We start from the raw sequence: 20688 nt of genomic DNA on the forward strand, positions 1-20688 counted from the left end.
CTGTCAATATGTTTGGAATACGAAGAGTTTTCATGATGCCCTTAGATACTTAAGTTTTTATTATACAAGGTGTTTCTTAATCATATTTGTAAAATTTTAAAAATATAATCTTAGAAATTTCTTTTAAGAAAAATCTTGTATGTTGATATACAGTATCTTAAATTTTCTTCTTTGTATTTCTAAATGTTATAATCTCAATGACGTAATTATGTTTGGTTCTAGTACTTACTTTTACTGTAGTGTTAATACATAACCTAGAAAAGCTACATCAACAAACTGGAGTTTATTCTCTAAAACTCACTAAAAATGTCTAAAAAAGCATTATTTCCTCGATTATTATCATTATATAGAAATTATAGTGAAACAAGAAACATTTACAATATCCTCAAAACCAGACATTTAGGTGAACATGTCTTTGTTCAGGTATATACACATTGAAGAAAGCAATGCAGGTATAATTTCGATTAAAATAGAATATTATAGGGTTGGATAAAATCTGTTAGGAAGCAAAAGGAAGTGACCTTTCTTGAAATTAATGATGGGTCCACACCTAATAACATACAAGTGGTTATTCCTAAGAAAATTGACAGTAACATTACAGTGGGTTCTTCAATTTGTACTAAAGGCATATTGAAAGAAACCCCCAAAGGACAAAGTGAGGTGTCAGCTGACAGTATAATTTTACTGGGAGAATGTGATTTGTCCAAAGGATATCCATTTGCACCAAGGAAACAATATGAGCAAGAATATATCCGAGAGCACATACACTTGCGACCAAGGACAAAAAAGTTTGCTTCAGTCTTGAGAATCAGACATGCTGTCACTATTGCAATACACAACTATTTAGATAGAAATGGGTATTTTAATATACACACACCTATAATAACTTCAAATGATTGTGAAGGGGCTGGCGAAATATTTAAAATCTTGCCAGATAGTGAGAAACTTTTGCAAGCAATGGCAAACCCAAAAAAATCTTTAGATGCTGCATATTTCAATAAAAAAGTTTATTTAACTGTGTCAGGTCAGCTGCATTTGGAAGCAGCAGCTCAGGCATTACAAAAAGTGTATTGCTTTGGGCCAACTTTTAGAGCTGAAAACTCAAAATCTAGGTTTCATTTATCAGAGTTTTATATGCTAGAACTTGAAAAAGCATTTTTAAGTAAACTCGAGGAGCTTGTAGATATTGTGGAAGATTTAGTTAAGAATGTATCTGAAGAAGTTATAACTAAAAATAGAGAAGATTTGGAGGCGTGTAGATGTGAAAATGTTAACTACAAGTGGTTGGACAAGAACTTTATTAGAATTAGTTACAATGAAGCATTGGATATATTATCGAATAAGTTGAATAAATCAATAGATAATGGCATTGTTAAAGATCATGAAATTGCCTTAAGTTGTTTCTTTGACAACACACCAGTGTTTGTTCTTGAATGGCCAAAAGAGGAGAAGCCGTTTTATATGAAAGAGATAGACAATAACAAAGTCAGTTAACTTTTCAGTTCTTTACATTTTTTTTTATTAATGAAATTATTTTAGGTTGCAGCATTTGATTTACTTGTACCTCAAGTAGGTGAAATTGCTGGAGGGAGTTTACGTGAAAATAACTTGGAGACATTGACTTTGAAAATTCCAGATAATGGGCAGTTGGATTGGTATTTAGATCTTCGGAAGTTTGGTAACACTCCAACTGGTGGCTTTGGTTTAGGATTTGAAAGATTCATTCAATTCTTACTGGGAATAGATAATATTAAGGATTGTATACCTTTTCCTAGGTGGCCACATAACTGTAAATTATGAAAGCACTGCGTAAAATAAATACTTTAATATGTAATTTATTTCATTTCGCAAAAAAATTTAGAAATTTCAATAAGCCCATCTTTTTAAGCAACTTGCCCAACTCTACTTAATTGTTGAATCTCTATACATATAAGGGAGAGATTCCAATGACCCTGCAAATTATCGTTCATCTCCTTGCTGCCACATCTAAAATTGTGGAGTGTCTTGATAAGGAAAATATTATTCAATTTATAAGAAAACATTGGGGGTTGTCAATACGGCTATTTTTTTTTTTTTTTAGGACGTATGTTACGTAAAATGCTGGGATATAAGTGTTTCAATTCATTGTGATGAAAGGCTTTTGATTATATGACTGCCAAAAATTTTTGGGCATCCCTGTGAACAAAATCGATTGCAATCTTTAGATTTTAATGCAATTAAGCACTTGTGTTTTAATTTAAACGTTCTGCCTTTGCTAAATTTTGGCTGAAAAAAAAACTATGTGAAATGGTAAAAGAACAATAATAGGTAGCTATAACCTTTATTACTTTTCAGATCTAATATATATGATATATAAATAAGTCAAAATTAAAATTCAAGGAAATCTTGTTTCTAGTTAGCACTGATAAAGTATCTCCCGAGTATTAGAAAAAAAATATGAATATATTGAACTAAAAAACTATCTAAAACAAATATAACGAATAACACTTATTTCTCTTCGCACCATTCATTCTCCTTACGCACTTGATCCTCCTCAGAAGCAGTGAAGTCATTCTTGATGTTAAAGGTTTTCCGGATCTCTTCCGGTGCTTTGCCTTTAATCATATTGGCCACCGTCTTGCAAGTGACATCCAAAAGGCCTTTGATATCCAAGTAGTTTGCTGCCAGGATCAGCTCAAACAAAGTACCTTGATCTACCTTCAAGAAATCAGCATCCCATGAAGAGATGTCATCTGTCCTTTTTTCTGCAATTAACATTATGGTCTGACACGATTCTTCTGTAGGGGTTTATTTATAAATGCTGTTCAAGCAATTCTGTCTTCAAGTGATGTAAAAATGACTCGTTTGAATGAATGACATCGAGTCATTTGAGATGATTCGAACACGAAATTGACCCAGTCAACTTTCAAGGATCTAATGCCTGTATTAACTAAACAATCTTACCTTTGTTCTCATCATCTTCAGGCGGTGGAGGGTCATCCTTATGGAAAGTAGCCCACTGGATTACCTTACGTAAAATCGCGGAATTGACATTGGGCAAGGGAACTACCTCTTCTTCTTCTTCATCCATGCCTAAATCTTCCAACATAGTCTTGATGGTAACGGAGCACTTAGCAATTTCTACATCCACGTCGAAGATCTCGCCATCTGATGACTGCAACTTGATTTTAGGCATCTTTATTCTGTAATAGAAAAAAAGAATACTAATTCCCCGTCTTAATGCTGGATACCTGTCTGAGTGAATTGGTTGTGTAGAGGATCCTTAGATCAACCTTGGCCCCGCAATAATCTTGCAGATAAATGAGGAAAACTGATACTCACCGCACCATTGTTACAAACTGGTGGTTTCAAACAGGAATCTGAAAGCAAAGCGAAATTTGTGTTGCAACAGCATGGATTAAAGGATTATTTGAATACTACTCGTACTACTTATACCAAAAATAAGGGAGTTTCCTTGAAAATTAAACTTAAAAGGGTGCTCAATTTACATATATTAATATGTTACACCAAATCCATTCTAAATATAACTAAAGGTGTACAAGACACCTAATACTAGAAACCACAGGAAAATACATTATAAAACAGCAGTTAAATACTACGAGTAGGACAATAATAGTATTTTTATATCAGAAATGTGTCCTAAATGTATCAAATTTGAACAATTAATTGTATTTATCACTAATTTAAATAAATTACGCATTAATTCGTCTGTCGCTTTAAACATTAATGCAGGTGAGCTCGAAAAATTAAAACTTTTCAGAAACGGTGGTTTGGTTCTTTTTCATTTGGCAAAAAATAGGACGTAGCAAAGTTTTAAGTTCAGATTAGCAAAAATCATGGAAGATCCATTTCAAATAGCATAAAGTTGTTATGAAATATTATAACCGGTCTAAATCTTTCAAGATAATACTACAGATTCATTGAGAAGAGTTAAAATTATAACGTAGTATATACACCGATACCGTTGTCCAACGTACTTGTGTGCTCTCAGCTTAAGTAAAACGCTTTATTACACCATAGCTGCTACTCACCATTTAGTTACTTAATAGGCCAATTAATAATAGGTAACTTGTGTATAATTAAAATATTCTCACTTAAAACTTTAACGCCCTGCTGTAAGACAATTTCACTTCATGATACCACAATACTAAATATGTACCCATATTTATCAGCATAAAACACTTTTTTCTTAAATACCTATTTCTTAATACAACAATAAGGAATTTATTTCTTTGAAAGTGACCATAAAAAAACTGGTTTATTTATATTTACATATATGTATTAGGTAGTAACAAAACAAATTAAAATCTTGTCTAAAATGATGAATTCAGAAGTTAATTCAAACAATCAATTTCAAATTCTTATTTACAGTGATAATAAATGTTATACATTGAATTACTTTGATTTATAGATAGATATTTTCTTTGCTTAGACAATTTGAATTTTCAAATATATAGTGACAATAATAGGAACCCAAAAAACTAATAATGAGACTAATAATAACTGATCCATAAACAGAGACAAACCCTAAAAAAACTTAGATTCGCTTCAATTTGCTTGAAAGTAAAATGAGTGGTTAGAGAGATTTGTTTGCATACTAAAACATATACTATAGCCCAAAGTTAGCTTTAATAGATACAGCTAAAGCCATAAATTGAAATATCAATAGTACAAAGAATAGGATCTGTTGCCATCAATGAATAAAAGAGAGGTTCTTATAAGATGGTTGTTATAACTTTGACAAATAAATTGATAATTGTATTAAGAGGCATTACAGTATACTGAACAATGTGAATTTCATTTAGCAATTAGTTATCTGCTGAGATCATACTCCTCCTACAACCTACCTATGAATTTATATACCTACATAAAATACTTAATAGTTATTGTACTCAATTACATATTACTAATATTAATAGAAACTTTACATACTGAAGACACATCTCTCAGTTAACTGTAGCTTATTCTTACTCAAGGATTACTACACAGTAAATTACCCTTATGATCGAACACAAATTATACCCAAATAGGGCCTATTACAGGTAAACTGACCAAGATTTCCATGAATATACCCTCAAATATGCCTGTAACATGACCCTTAAGCCTTATGTCAATATGAATGTTAGAAAATAGCACAAAAAATTTAAAAGATATAAACCTTGACAAGGCTACTTAGACATAAATCTTTTTTGCTTTTTCAAAACAAGTAGAAATCATCAAGTGGCAAGTGTGGCAAACTTGACATAAGCACTGTAGCATGAAGCAAAGTAAGGATTGTTTCGATCTACCAGGAATTTCAAAACAGTTCAAGAATCCTTTTAGGCAAGTATACTGCTCATTTTTCATTTCATTTCATTTTTCTGCTCATTTAAATGCAATGTTAGGTGCCTAGGATTCTCAAACCATTCTAGGATAGTTTCTTGATTAGATGAAACAAAGCTAATAAGTCAAAAATACTATTAAATTTTATGTGCTTAGTGTGCATACAATAGATTGTTTGTTGTTCAGTTGGGTCAGCAACTACCCCTAGCTTTTTCCAAATATTACTGAAGTTCATGAACAATGGGAAGTTTGTTTACTTCACATCTAAAATGTATTGTAAAAGGCTCGGTTTTTCAATCTCGTGATAACTTTACTAGCAATTGCCCGAAACTATTTCGCTAGCAAAGTTACCCCGTTCGACTCGACTAGAAACTACAAACAAAGGAAAAGAGGGAGACATTCAACCCTTGCTGGCTTCGGTCATGGATAACAAAAAAATTTTAGTCTCTTACCTTTTCAAAAATCTGAAGGCTAACTACTGAGAGATGACTGGCCGAATTGGCGCAGTAGTAAGTTACTACAAATATTTAAAATTTAGAATTTTCAGGAAATTTGGGATCAAATTAAATTCTCTTCAACAAACGTGACAAGGAAAACGAAGTAAAGCAGCCATATGCAATTTGCAACCAGTGTTGCCAAGTTGCGAAAATAAGTCTTGGTATTACACTCTTGGTACCAGTTGTACTTGAAAAAAAAATGACATCAACGTCATCACCTGCAAAATTGTTAGTCGAGCGAAAAACTAGCGATAAAGAAACAAAAATCTACATGAGAATTGTCCACTTTAAAAAATAAAAAATATCTGGCTAACGTCATTTTGATGATTTTTTTTCTCGTAGTTGCAAAAATCTTGCCAAAATATAATTAATAAACTTGATAAATTAGGATTTAAAATTGAATTGAAGTTTCACGAATTCTGCCTCAAGTCTAATCTGTACGATGTTTTAACAATTCCCATCTGTGTAAAACAGAATAGAGTAAAATTGGTGCGAGGTACCAACGTCCGATACCGAGGGTGAATATGAATGGAACAAATACTATCATAGTGGTAAGTCTGGCAACGTTGTATGGAATTCTATTGACAATATTGACGTTATTCAATGAATGCCATCTATCGCCGTCGACCAAACTAAAATAGAAGGTGAAGAGGAAAGTTGAGGAACAAATAAAATTATTTTGGATCACTCTAGGGCCTAGTTAGAAATATAAAAAATAACTTTTCCACTGAATGTTGAATGATTATCGTGTTTGTTCAATATATACGAAGTCGACGGTTTATGATTCATTTTCTGTTAACTGTCAACGCGCCAAAAAAGAAACATTTCCATCTATGTTTTTCAAGATATTTTTGAAATTATTTCGAATTTAAAAATCAAAAAACTTTTTTCCACGACGTTGAAAAGTTTTTGAACTGAAAAGGGTACGTATTTTTAAGTTTCTGTAAAACACAAGCGAATATTTCATATTCACCTTATTGTCAGCACTACAATTTAAATTTCATTTCTACGCGGTCAGAGCGGACATTTTGCTAAATAGATTCAATCCTTTATTTTTCTTGTATTTTGAGTCGCATTATTCATTACCATCCCAATGTTCTGCACTTTAAATTACAGTTTCAAAGTACAAGAAATTGTATCACATATTTGCTTATAATAATATATTGACCAAATCATCAGTATTATAACATGGCAGTGTCTCTGCCATATGGTACTGATTGTGCACAAATACCTACCATTTACCATTTCCGCCAATATCGTCAGTGCGTTACCTAATTTGAAGGCGTTTCCTATTGCAAAGAAACTCATTTTCAACGAAATTTCCTTCAAGACCATTGAAAGTCGCTAGTCACAAGATAAGTTTTTTGCTCATTTATACTTATATTCTTAGAAAAATATGTACTGTTTTCCTATAGAGGCATTCTTTGCATTTACATATTATGCATTCATATGACTAATTTTTATTAATGAAATTCTTAAGAAAGTAGATCCTATGCATTACATGCATGGTTTTTAAAGGAGTGCCTAGTCGAGGTCGGTTCGCTGGACTGGAACAAAACAGCGGATAGCAGAACAAAATATAATTTATTGATAATGATACACAGATACATTAGCTACAAAATATAAATAATATACAGGTATTGCGCGCCCGGTTTAGGGCCACTATCGTGTGTGCCGATAAATTGAGCACAGTCGTCTCTATCTAAATATTTGCAAAAAGTATAAATAATAAGTTACATATAAATTATAATAAAATAACTAAATAACATAAACGTATTGAAAATAAGAAACACACAAATTAAATAATGATTTAAATAACAAAAAATCTTATTCTTTCATCGGTCCACTAGGCACACAAAAGAAATAATGAGAAGATGAGAAATAAAATAAATAAAATCCAATCACGGAATGTTAAGAAATCAAGACCGATGACCGAAATACTAATCCTAATTTGCACATACATATTCACAAAATAAAATTAACATTCAACGGAGCTTTCGCGGAATTGGTTGACTGGATTCGCAGTTCAGAAGTAACAGCTTCTTCCAGTGCAACATTATTTTTTGTCCGAGTGGCAACAATTTGATGAAATTTGATTTACTTTAAAAAAGTTAGTTTGCTTTTAAAAATGCGTAGATGCGCGAGCAGTAAGTAGGAATGAAAGCAAAATCAACAAATTGCATCCTTTATTAGCTTCCTTATTCAAGCATAGGATTTCTAGGTTGTCACAATAAAAATAATCGCTTTTCACCTTCCAAGAAGAAAACACAGCAAGACATGCATGTATATGATGGATTTGATCAGGGAGCAGGCATTTAAGTTTTTGATTATTTATTTTGCCAGTGAGATTCATTAAAGAACCTCCAAGTCTTAACGTCAAAAATAAATGATAAATAACTTGACTGCTTGTTGTCGTTTTCTTGTATGTGGAGGATGAAATGGACCACTCAAATTGTGCTTTTGCATACAAAAAATAACTTTTTTGAATGAAGTCTTTTGCATTAAAAGCTGAATCATAAGGCATTGGTAAATTGGTCGCCACCCGTTCTATACATGCCCTCTACCTAATAATTAAATATAATTAAAAATCACACAGTATCAAAATCACTCCGCCTTCCGGCGAATATAAATTATAGTAGGTAATATAAATTAGATAAAATAATAGTGAATTAAATAAAATGTCTTGACTCTTGAGTTAAGGTTTTGTCAGCCACTCTGCAAGCGACGACATGGCGAAAACCGGGTGTGCACTATAGTATGAGGTCATTGAGCGTGAGGATTTGGGTTGTCGAGAGTCTGTTGAATACGGGCAAACGTTGATCGTCTAACGGTCCTGGAGATTGCAAGTCGGGCTCGCTACTAAAGAACGAGCCCATTGATGAGGTAGGCGATTGGCTCAAACTACACGGGGGACTTGGACTGTCCAAAGACAGCGATGGACTCAACGCAGCAGGACGAGGGCGTGAAGCTGTAACTACCGCTGTAGGCGTGGTGGGAGATTTCGGTACGGCCTCATCTTGGTTATGGACGAAATGGCATCGTGGTCCGTATGGACAGAAACCAACCGTGTGGTAAGTCCTGCACAGTTCCGTCTTGTACTTCGGATGCCTGGCCAAGCTCCGCAACTCTGCCATCCCATGGGCGAATTGGCACTTATCTCCGTATTTGCACACTCCGAACTCCTCGAAGGGCCTACAGAGCTCAGTCTTGTAGCGAGAGGTGTTTACAGTGGTGAGGGCGCCTTGTGGGGGGGTCATCCCGGGTGCTGGGGCTGATTGCGTTCTTTCTAATCTACGATGTTGCTGCGTCAGATTGCCCAATAGCATTGCCAGGTTTTGGTTCGCTGTTACTGGGGTTGAGGCCATCCTGGTCAGGGTTAGGCGCACTGTGGAGCCTACAGCCAGATGATGCGCGTTTGAGACGCTGTCAGGATTTACACCATTCTAGAATAAAAAAATACAATTTAGTAAGTTATACGAGTATAGTGCAGTGAGTAACAAAAATATTTCTTGGGTAATTATCAAGTTATTTTCTGTACAGGGCATTGCAAAATGTTAGATCATTACGGAAATAGAAAGTATTCAATTTTGAAAACTGTTTTCATTTACTCAAAGTAGGTACTACATTATTAAGAATAACCATGATTTCACGTCTCGTGGCATGACGTATTTGGAAAAATAATTGGGGTCTGAGCTAAAAACAACTGCTGCCCTATAGATTATCAGCTCCAATTGAGATTGTGTTTATCCTTAAGAGCTGTACTCACCAAATTTGAATAAAATATCTGATCAACTCTTAAGTAGTCGTGAAGCTAGGATTGAAAACTATATCCAAACTTTCAAACAAAGCATGTGAATAAGGAAAGGGTACACTAATTATTTATGAATTTGAAGATTAATAAACAGAATCTATACGGCAAAGCATAACGTATCTGACCCTTTTCAAGATGTTCCTCCGAACTTTGTTGTTGTTCCGAGAAAAATTTTGGAAAGTTTCTTCCATATCAAATCTGCTACAATCTACAAGGGAGACTTAATCAAAGGATTTCAGTTTCAACAGATCTTAACGAAACAAAAGCAAATTGAAACAATTATGCTAAACGAAAATGATTTCTCTTTCGGATTTATACAGCATGAAGAACTCGATTTCTTTATTGTTAAGTCTTGTCATCGCTAAACAGCACTATCATGCTATTGTTATCCTGTTAAACGTTCAAGCAAAAGTTCTCGGTAATTGCAACGTGAACTCATCAGGCATTGTGCTTGTATTACTCATATCAATATGTCCGGTTAGTTTGTTTTTAGTAGGTTGCATTATATTGACAATAGTATACACAAGGTAACACCAAACGGTATATTGTTCCATGATTTATCTGAGAAAGTGTTTCGTTTCTTTACGAAATATTCTTCTCCGCGACAATAGAAAGATGACGAACAAATTCACCATAATATCAAGAACGGACTGCCGTATTTTATCATGGAACATGTATTGTTTGGTATTTTTTAATTATTCTCGCAAATTACAATGATTACGTAATGGTAACTAAGGATAACGCATTAGAAAGTATCGTATTGGACATTGATTTTGGATAAACTGCAATTATAAATACAGAAGTTTTACAGTTATAGTGTCAAGAATATATAGATGAGTGTGTGTATATTAGTTTTTGTACTTTGAGGATCTATATGCTATTCATTACTAATTCTAGAAAAGACTACACAAAGAGTTATGAATATTAAATTTTTTTTGTAAGAATCGAACATGTCAAATTTCAATTCACGTCCCTGAGTCAGGCTCACTACGCCTCTGTTTTTAATACCGCCAGGATAAAAACTTCTGAGCACCTACAGATTCATCATTAATAACGGGTGATCATTCGCAGCTCGCAGTAGGCGGTGAACCGTAAACGTAGGGCGTTGATTAAGTCATTTTCCATTTACCAGCAAACATCTGACTGAGAACATTAACATATGAATTTATTCACGACATGCCTCTGGTATTTCGATACCAACTTTTTTTCATGATCACCCTTTAATTCTAGTACAATTGAATCAGTGGGATGCACCTTTTCCCAAGGAGTAATGGTTTTGTGACGTTTTTATAGGAATTAATTAGCGAATATTCTTTTCTCACTAAATTACGATTAGTAGGGGTTTGAATATAATTAGAGTACACATTTTTCAGCATATGCAGAATAAGTGTTTAATAATAAATTATTGGTGTGCAAAGTTCCTACGGATTTTCATTTTTCCTCTTTTTAGATTTTTTTTCCTTCTTTCTCTTTTCTTTAGAATTTAGAAAGAACAACTCAAATATTAAAAAACATAATTTTAAGTGATGCCGCACAGTCATACCTCAGTATCTCGCTTAGTATACTTCTCTCGGATTAACATTTTTAAGCACCCTTTTGTTCCTAAGCAAAAATGACGAAAACAAAATCATTAAGAATTCCAATTTCGTATTCCAATTCTAATATACACATAAGCATTTCATTGTCAGGCGAAATACTGGATGTTGTTTGTAAAATTATGGAGATATCAGTTTTATTATCGAATTATTTAATCTGTTTAAAAGAGTTTATGGGTGCATATCAACATTTTAGATAAACAGCTTTGTTTAACATGTGACATTTAACCTTGAATAACAATAGGCTTGAATTTTATCTAATGAACAAAAATACATTGAGCAAACTATGAGGAAATGTACTACATCGAATTGAGTTTTTTTAATTGTAGATATCTCACTGGGAGAAGCTGAAAATAAGATGCTGTTATACAAAGATTATGGTTTTTGGGTTTTTTACAGTTTGGTTCATGAATTCATGGAGTTGTTTGTTAGAAACCTCAAATCAATAGGAAAAATAATAATTGTAAGTAATTGTAATAATGTTTTATACCAGAGTCGAGATCAGAGTTTATAATGAATTATGTTAACTAGGATTTTCTGTTTTAGAGTATAAGACCTAATAGAATGAAAAATGCAATTGCGATGCCGAACTGAAGAAAAGAACAGCAAAACATACATGCTGTGTTCATATCTGTGTTTATAGGAAGTATGAGCTTTTAGTAAAGCTGAACTAATACCCGTGATAAAGGTGAGAAAAATCCTCTTCTGTATCTGTAATTTGAAATCCATATCTTAATGCAAATCACTTCTAATGACAATAATGACATATTACATTGCAACAATATCTTGTTTTACAATCGCGAGTTGTAATATTTACTCATGATATAAATATCTCCAGATTTGAATTGTTTATTGATATTTGATTGTGTTTTCATTGAAACAAAATTTCAACCCAAATTATCAAAAACGTGTAACGGTAGAATAAAAAATGGACTATGAAAAATTGATGTTACGCTTTAAGGACTTGAGGCTGTTCGAGGCCCCACTCACCTCGTTCTTTGGTACAGATTTCAACCTACAAGTTTTGGAATGAACCGCCGCCAAAAATTGAGATATGTGAATAAAAATCGTCGTGTTTACCCGTCGTGCAAAAATATAGATTTTTTTCATTTCGGTCACTAATTAAATAAAATAAATTATACAATTCACACAAATCTACGGTATCGTAACCTATGTTTTGAAAGTCAGATGAATACGAGACAAATAATAAATCATTTTATTCTTCCAACGCAGATATGTCACATAATACTACGTTTCAATAGCGGTTTTGTCCATTTTTGAATGAATCTTTCTTTTATTGTTGTGGTTTACATCTAAACCCTTGCCACTGCTAATAAACAGGTTCGATTTGTCATGCTGAAATACACAAAACTTTTGTGTGTGGGTGTTGTTCTCTTCTTTCTTTCTCAATTTTACCGGTTGGGTAAAGTCGAGGGGTAGATCACTGACGAACTTTTGTACACCAAAGTAAAAAATATCTTGGGAATATGTCAAAATGCTCGAGTATCTCGAGCGTGTATACTAAATGGATACTAGATGAAGGTGAATGAGGCTCTTTAATTACGTCGAGGTTTAGATTAAGATTGATTCGTTTTTCGAGCTAGGTATGCTAAAAGAGAGTTAATTTGAAAAATCTCTTAGGGGAAATCACACCCCCAAAATTCGTTTTTAAACTTCATTACCACAACACTGGATTATCATCTCATTTGGGTGTTAGCTGTGTGTCGACGCCTCTACTCATATAGGTTCGAGTTGTATACTATCCCATAGGTACCTCAAAACGGTTTATTTACATATCGTTCTAGAAGCCACTGCTATGCTGTTGGTGCTTTTATGAACTTTCAAGGAGTGAATAACAGCTGAAGCTCTACCCTTTAAAGCTAAACGTAGCTAATTAATTCCTCAATGTTACCGATGTATGTGTTATGAATCATTAATAGAAAATTTGTCAATGAATTAGGTTTTAGAATTCTATATGTCACAGTATCATTATTATTACGATTATTAATAGAACCAATGTCATCAAGAAATTATGCTTTATATTGACGAGTATAACAACTTTTTGACTGATGTTTTTTTGAATGAATTAAAGTAACCACTAGAGATTCAAGTTTATTTCAATAAAAATTTAAACCCTTTTACACATTCACTAAATTGCGATAATTGATCGCCTATTAAGTTTTTCTTAGATAACCTATTAATCAGTATATGTTAATTTCGGTGTTAGATTAAAAAATTCAAATTAACTTGATTTTAAACGTGAACTAAATTAAGTTTGCCTCGGAGCTGGCCTAGCTTGTTGGATGTTAAGTTCAATTACTGTTCCAAAATATGACTCTCCCGAATAGGAAGGGATCACCTAAATTTTAAAGAATCTTTTTTTGGTTTAGTGAGATTTATTCGCTTCAACCCTTATTTGGGTCCTGGGTCAAGGGAATTTAGATCGCAAAAAAATGAAAAAACATTAGAATCAAATGAGGGTAGTTCTTGGTAGTGTCTAATAATTAACCTTGATCTTGATAAATAATGCAAGCACATACGTAATGATCTTAGACAAATATTACGAATTTATTACGTAGATGTATTTAGTATTCGATATATGAGGTGTCTCATTAAAACATGTCAAGTTTTTAACGATGTTTTTAGTTATTAATTGGTGATTAAATTAGTTCAAAAATAATTCCAGAATTGCTGAACCTATATTTTTTGTTCTTACCTACTTACTAGCCTACCTGTAAAGAGGATTTGAAAACTCGTTTTAACAGATAAAGAATTTTTTATTTTGTACAGATTTTACTTAATTTCTTCGTAGAAAAGTGCTCCGACAAACGCTCGAACGAACGTTAATTTGGGGTCAAGAATAGGATCAGGTCAAGATAGATAAATCCAACAAACAATTACGTGTCACGTTTATATATATACTGATCTAATCAACAACTAACTAGACGATGCAAATATGTATAAAAAATAGCTAATATTCTTTTATCAATATGTTGACGCACAAGGGCGTTAAAAAAAAACATCTGGCTTTGCCCTCAACGTAGACTGCGAGATAACGGGTGATTTGAAATAATAAAGGAAATATATATTCATTATAGTCACACAGTATTACATAGTAATAAGCAGTACCTCTACAATTCAATAAAACTTAAAATCTATGCACTACATTTAGTTTGCATCATTCGGTGTATAGCAGAATTTAATTGAAAAAGATAAGCTGATACATACCGCTTATCTAAAATCAGTAAACGTCAAGTTGGGAACCAACTGAGCAGAGTTCCTACCAGAAATAATTTATCTTCTATTATTACTTTACTTATGCATTTACTTGTAACCAACAATAAATATTTTATGAAAGTTGTTGGAAAATATTTTTTATTAAACTTGAAAATAAGGGCAATATGCTGAGTAATATTTTGATGTAGTTTTCTGGAAAGTACGTATGTATACAAGTTACAATTAACGCTAACTAAGCTAATGCTCCGGCATTCAATTTTAATAGTATTAATTAATATCACATATTATACTAGTATAAAAACCTCTAGATCAAACTTACATTTGTATTTTTTTAAGTTTCTAATATTTTCTTTAAAATTTTAAGTTTCTAATCCTTAACTCACCATGATAAGTGAATGACAAGGTATTTTCTGGGCTACCTTAGAGCACTTCTGAAAACTACTAAAGCATAAATTTCCCTCTCTTTGGTTGTACCTAAACTGATAGGGACAAAAAATGTATATGTTTATTTATTACTTTGATTTTCTTTTAGTCAAACATGGCCACATGCAAACAGACCTTTATGTATGGAATGGCGTGGAATTACCCATACGTATTCAATTGCCCTTAGTCGGTCTTAGAAGGGAAAGTATGGATTAAAAAAATAAAAATGATAAGAAAAGCTAATTTTATTAAATGGTTATTAAATAAAGTTTAATTATTACATAGAAAAAAAACAATTTCAATTTTTTTAAGTTTAAATTTCAAAACTTCAACCGCCTCGGGTAGCCCACAAATCCTGCAACAAGAACCACAAAAGAGCAAGCTCGTTCGGAATACGAGGGCGGAAAGTGTCTCTTTCCTGACGATGCGTTCCCTCTTAACAGTGTTTGGTTTTTCGTCAAAACTCCATAAAAATTTTATAATCGTGAATTTAGCATCACGAGAAAGTTAATTTTTCTAGAGTTCTATACCGGGCAATACGTATATTGGGCAATTGCGTATTAGTTTGCGTAGAAATCCCGTATAAATTTCAAAATTCGTACGTACAAATCCCGTAACAAAAAAACAAAAAGTGATTCTTCGGGATGCGAGGGCGTAAAACAAGTCAAGTCGCCAGACGTGTATTTCATCGCCTACAATTTATTTACATTTTGGGTGGATAATGCAGCATTTAGAGTCTTCTTTAAAATAGTAAAAATTGAATCACAACCATTTTAAATTGAGTTTTTGTCTAGGTACACTACAAAATCGTCGAAATATTTGAAAACAGGCGACATTGAGACCGGTTTTTCAATTTGCAGTTAAAAGTAACTAACGCATAGCTTTCACAATATAGGGAGTAACGAATTGCATTCATGTTTTTAACAAAACTCGAAGAAAGATCGAAAAATCGGCAAGGAGAAAAAATAATTATTATTAATTTTTCTCGATTACGTATAATCCCTTTGCTTCATGTCCATTGATCTGCTCCTAATTCTATATCAGAACTTTGGCCTGAACGAACAATGTGCTGCAACAGGTAGGAATTTAATTCTACCACTTGTTGACTGATTCGCCTGTTACTTAACCTATGTATCTCATACCAAATTCCATGAAATATGTATTTTTATTTTTAAAGTGATTCTACTAGCTCTAACTACACTTACACTAGCATACCCAAAGTTTGCCCCCGCATTAAACTTCAAATCAGATATAAGATTTTGGTGTTTATGGTTTTCAAATAACACATACCTTGATCAAGTTTTCTCTGAATTCGTACATCGCATTCTGGGACATAATTGCGGTCGACATTATCCTATAGTATGCACAGTCACCAAAATTTCTTTATCAATGAACGAAACAAAACACAAACACAACGATATACTGTATGACTGGAAACTCGCTAAAGTTACATACAAAAAACGCGCTATTCCACGCAACACAGCAATCGCGTGCTATCGAGCTTGCTTCTGAGACTACCGACTAAGACTATATGTATAGATTGTTTTGAAGTTGGTGTATGGTTGTTCAGCGAACGTTCCCTCTCCATTCGTTTTTAATCGTGGAATAGCTTGAGTGGGGTGGAGACGCATTCAATTTATTAGCGGCGTTGTCGGGTTTAATCTTTTTTCCTCACAGTTGGTGATACTGCTGAATGTGGCCAGCAGTGTCGGAAAAGTTCATGAAATTTTCTATGAAATACTTCACGAATATTTTCGATATATTGAAATTGTCTTCAAATATTTTAAAGCACTTTTTACAGTTAGATGTCATTAGCCAACTGTCACGTAAGTTACTTCAAGTTAGGTTATATTTCAATTTCAGTTTTGCGTATATATAGGGTGTGTATACAGAAGACAGTTTGGTACTTCGTTTTTTGTCTCGCTCTGTAGCAGATTACAGTTTCGCCGGTGGCCGTCTCTCCAAATCAGAATTTAGCCTTATCTTTTCTGAGGATCTCGTTTTTTATTGGCCGTTTAAAGTGAAACCCCTGCAGTTCACATGACAAAGATGATGCTTGACGTGTTACGGAATGTTTGATGATCTGCAATAGCATGAGGAAAAGTTGGCCATGGAAAATATAAAGCCAGCGTCGAATGAATTCTGCAGTCTTGTCATTATCATTCTTGAGTTGGAAAAAATTTAAATAAATTTTATCACGGAACATGAGAGAAAATATCTGTCGCGCAGAGCGAGACAAGAATAAAGTACAGCATTGGTTTCTATGCATAAACACCCTGACTTTTACCTATGTAGTATGGTAGCTCATTCCTTCCTGGATAAATGTTATCAGTCATCACACAGCAAATTTATTCTTTGACGTTCCCTCAAAAAATAAAAATTATTACAGTTTAGGTTATTCCACCCTCACGCTCACAATGACAGTAGAAAATAAAAAAGCACAGCTCACTCGACGTTGCTCTTTTATTTTCCATAGTGACCTAACGTCATAGAACTGCAGATCACTAAGCGTTCTGTAACTTGTCATCACCTTTGTCATATGAACTGGTCGGATTAGATGTTAAATTCTGTTTTTTCATTAAATATAAAAATTTTAAAAACAACAAAACTAAAATGTATGCTTTGTGAATATGTAAAATATGTGAAACATTTTGAAAATTTGTCGCCTCAATTTCTAAGGAATGACAGTTTTTGAAATGAGTCATGTCATCATTTGAAAACATTGATTTGAGGTAAATGATATTGGATCGCCTAATTTAACTTGTTAATGTCAGTTATTCTAAGTGTTATTTGTTAATGCTTAATTTCGTTTGTCATGGGTAGCCAAATGTAATCCATGCTTACTGAACAAGAGACCACGCATCGATTTTTATTAAGTAAAATAAATGTGCTTTTTTCCATTTTTCGCTTCTTTGACAATAGGTCATTAGAACGATGCCTGCATCATTACGAAGTGTGTGGCCTCTTGTATCGACTTGTGGCCTCTTGTTCAGTAAGCATGGATAAAACTTGGTTACCTTGGTTGAATATGAGGTCAACCTCGGCTGCATAAAAAGAAACTAAGCACTAACAAATGCCACTTACAGTAATCCCCAACATAGATAATAAAGTTTTAAACAAGACAGACTATACATATTAGGTACAATGATCAAAGACAAATCACCTATTTAAAATCAGCGTTTTAGAATTATGATGAGGTATTTTCAGACTCTCTCATATATTTTACATAATCAAATTCCAAACTCTTTAGTACTGTTAACTTTCATTTTTATAACAATTTTTCCAAGATTCTGAAGAGGATAATAGATTTGTCACTGAAATATTAATAAAGGTTTTCGCCTAAGCCCTCAGTAAAGGATGAATATTATCTCAGGTAGTTTTAGCTGAGAAGACTGTGTAATTCCACCGCTCTACCAACCCCTACTCGTGTGTGAAATCGAGCGTTCCGAAACAAAATAAAAGAAGAAATGATCAATTGGTTTCAAAACTGTAGAACACATTTAAAATTTTATATTTCATTTAATGAGGCTGATGAAATGGTGAATGAAACAACAAAATTTTCGAGCTTGACAAAATATATATCTGTGTATACCCTCAAAACTTAAATTGAAATATTTCTTTTATCTCATATTTTCATTTTTAAAGAAGCCCACCAATTAAGAAAGTATACGGGATGTTTGGTAGAGCGATAGAAAGTTTTCAATGCGAGATAGGTGAGGTAATTTTGAACCTATATAACCATATTTATCTTTATATAAAGTCTCATCGTTTTTGAAATATCGACCTTATTTTTATACAAAGTAATGGAGTTGATATAATTAAATTAATTTTTTTAGTATTAAATACTTTTCGATAGCGGAAATATTTAGAAAAATATTCTTAATATGCATATTGACAAAGCAAAAATTAATTAAAAATTAGTACTATAATTATGTAGACAAATTAATGTATAAAATACTTTGGTTTCAGTTTATTTTTCCGTTTTAAACACAATTTTCTCTAATATGGCGCTAGCTCAAAAAATTCAAGTTGTCTTAAAAACTTCTCCGTTGTATACTCTTTCAAATGATATATGACTTTATGACAAAATTATAGTGCATAAATCTAAAAACAAAAGGAAATACTATTATGTATTACTCACATCAAGAAAACAAGAGGTATTAAATTTAAATACGTATTAATAATTTTATAAATTATAGCACTAATTCTAACTTAAATAATATTACTATTAATTTACTTCGTTTTGAAAAAAAAGACTCTCCATTTCTAATGCATTTAATTGTCTCCTCTATTCTCCTTCCTTGGCCGTTATTTTAAAAACGATGAAACTTTATATAAGGGTAAACATGTTTATATACATAGTTTCGAAATGACCCCATCTGTCTCCCATTGAAAACTTTCAATCATTCTATCAAACACTCTGTATATATTAAAACTGAATCTATAGTTCGTGAGAAACTGACTTTTGAGCGGAATTTTCTAAAATTATTATATACTAACTGACAAGTAATGTACATGACAGAGCCAGCTGACAATTTTTTACTTGCAATATCATAATAAATAGGATGCTATTCACATAACCTGAAGTAACTTAGTGAGCTGCGACATCAAAACAATACATAATATACCGGGTGTTGTATATGCAAAAGTAGAGTCTCAAATATAGCAAAAATAGTTAGGTAAAAATGTATATATTATATTGGCTAAATCAATTTTTAAGAAAAACTAGGCGAATTTCACACTTTCACACACGGCTAATCCAACATATACATACTTCCAACCATCCAACTTTCCGATATTCCTAAGATTATATTGTGTAATTCACTTCATATGCTGGATATAAGCGACGACTTCGGTCGAATAAAACTCTCTGATAAAGCAAGATGGTTAACAAATCGCGCCGTGGGATCACAGCGTATCGAGTAGATATACAAATTTTTGCCTGTAAATATTATGGTGATTTAAAATTGATAAACATGTTGTGTGTTAATCATTTTTTATTGTTATGAAGAGTGTGGAGCAAAAAGTTAGAGCCACATATTTAACTATAAAACTATTTAATAATTAACTAAATATGTATATAACTGTTTAAATTACAGCTAAATAATTATATAACACCTCTTTAAAAACTCGTATGAAACTTTTAATAAGTATTCTGGCAGTTCTCATGTATGTTCTAGCTGGTACCACTGTGGTTCCATGCAGCACTGGCAACACGGTAAACCGGTCAGCGGGTTCGAGGTTTTTGTAGCCGAAATTCGTCTCGTCTTGAAGAATAATCAGCTTCACACAAGTGTAAATTACAAACATCCGCTTATAAATGCCCTTTCTTCTTCTTCGGGTTTATATGCACCTAAACTGACTTTAATTTAGTCGTGGTTTCTTTCGTCATAATTATATATTTTTCTTGAGACTATTATTTGTTTATACATTTGATTTGTTGCATTATCATGTTGCTTTTTGATTTGTTTATGTTTAATATTCCTTTTGCAGGAATAATTTAATAATTACATAAACTCGGATCGTAGGAAAGGCGAATCCAAATGCAAGGAAGGTGAATTCTCGAGTTCTTGATTAATTGCTGCTAAATTGTAAAGAGGATAATTTTACCGTAAACTAATAAAAACCGAAAGTTCTACCGAAGAACTCGCGGAAGCTGAACCTTAAAACTATAACGGTGCAATGACACGATCTTTCTTCCTGGTTGCTTTTATTCCTTTCCTCTTGATTTAACGTGCATTTATCACTAAAGCGTGAAAAGTGGAATTTTCAAGAGATCAGTCCCAATAAAGACATTTTCAAT

At 32.8% G+C, this 20688-nt stretch overlaps 3 protein-coding genes across 7 annotated transcripts; 1 reads left to right on the forward strand and 2 right to left on the reverse strand.

The window, feature by feature from the left end:
• The first annotated feature begins 275 nt into the window (after positions 1 to 275).
• Positions 276 to 1819, forward strand: AsnRS-m (asparagine--tRNA ligase, mitochondrial). The gene is made up of 3 exons (XM_066397700.1): positions 276 to 423; positions 484 to 1485; positions 1540 to 1819. The coding sequence occupies exons 1-3, from the start codon at positions 307 to 309 to the stop codon at positions 1798 to 1800; spliced, it is 1380 nt and encodes a 459-aa protein (XP_066253797.1). The 5' UTR covers positions 276 to 306; the 3' UTR covers positions 1801 to 1819.
• A 485-nt stretch (positions 1820 to 2304) lies between these two features.
• Positions 2305 to 5952, reverse strand: SkpA (SKP1-related A). Of its 5 annotated transcripts, none has more exons than XM_066397702.1 (4): positions 5775 to 5952; positions 3322 to 3359; positions 2944 to 3182; positions 2305 to 2744 (listed from the first exon to the last, which is right to left on the reverse strand). In XM_066397702.1, exons 2-4 carry the CDS (start codon positions 3327 to 3329, stop codon positions 2488 to 2490), a joined length of 504 nt encoding a protein of 167 aa, XP_066253799.1. In that variant the 5' UTR covers positions 3330 to 3359; positions 5775 to 5952; the 3' UTR covers positions 2305 to 2487. The 5 variants fall into 5 exon arrangements, with proteins under 5 accessions (XP_066253799.1, XP_066253801.1, XP_066253800.1 ...); XM_066397704.1 differs by lacking the exon at positions 5775 to 5952 and adding an exon at positions 4389 to 4400; XM_066397703.1 differs by lacking the exon at positions 5775 to 5952 and adding an exon at positions 4032 to 4141.
• Positions 5953 to 7384: 1432 nt separating this feature from the next.
• Tis11 (Tis11 zinc finger protein) lies at positions 7385 to 16446 on the reverse strand. Its single transcript, XM_066397681.1, has 2 exons — positions 16176 to 16446; positions 7385 to 9262 (listed from the first exon to the last, which is right to left on the reverse strand). The coding sequence occupies exons 1-2, from the start codon at positions 16233 to 16235 to the stop codon at positions 8570 to 8572; spliced, it is 753 nt and encodes a 250-aa protein (XP_066253778.1). The 5' UTR covers positions 16236 to 16446; the 3' UTR covers positions 7385 to 8569.
• Positions 16447 to 20688: the final 4242 nt, after the last annotated feature.

This window comes from Euwallacea similis, chromosome 16, assembly GCF_039881205.1.
Source record: "Euwallacea similis isolate ESF13 chromosome 16, ESF131.1, whole genome shotgun sequence".
In the NCBI taxonomy this organism is placed as follows: domain Eukaryota; kingdom Metazoa; phylum Arthropoda; class Insecta; order Coleoptera; family Curculionidae; genus Euwallacea; species Euwallacea similis.

Coding starts and splice junctions, on each gene's coding strand:
- AsnRS-m (XM_066397700.1), top strand. CDS start 307: ATGTCTAAAAAAGCATTATTTCCTCGATTATTATCATTATATAGAAAT. Junction 424..483: donor GTGAACATGTCTTTGTTCAG/GTATATACACAT, acceptor AGAATATTATAG/GGTTGGATAAAATCTGTTAG. Junction 1,486..1,539: donor AAGAGATAGACAATAACAAA/GTCAGTTAACTT, acceptor AAATTATTTTAG/GTTGCAGCATTTGATTTACT.
- SkpA (XM_066397702.1), bottom strand. Junction 2,745..2,943: donor TGAAGATGATGAGAACAAAG/GTAAGATTGTTT, acceptor TGTTAATTGCAG/AAAAAAGGACAGATGACATC.
- Tis11 (XM_066397681.1), bottom strand. CDS start 16,235: ATGTCGACCGCAATTATGTCCCAGAATGCGATGTACGAATTCAGAGAA. Junction 9,263..16,175: donor TCAGAGAAAACTTGATCAAG/GTATGTGTTATT, acceptor TTTTTATTCTAG/AATGGTGTAAATCCTGACAG.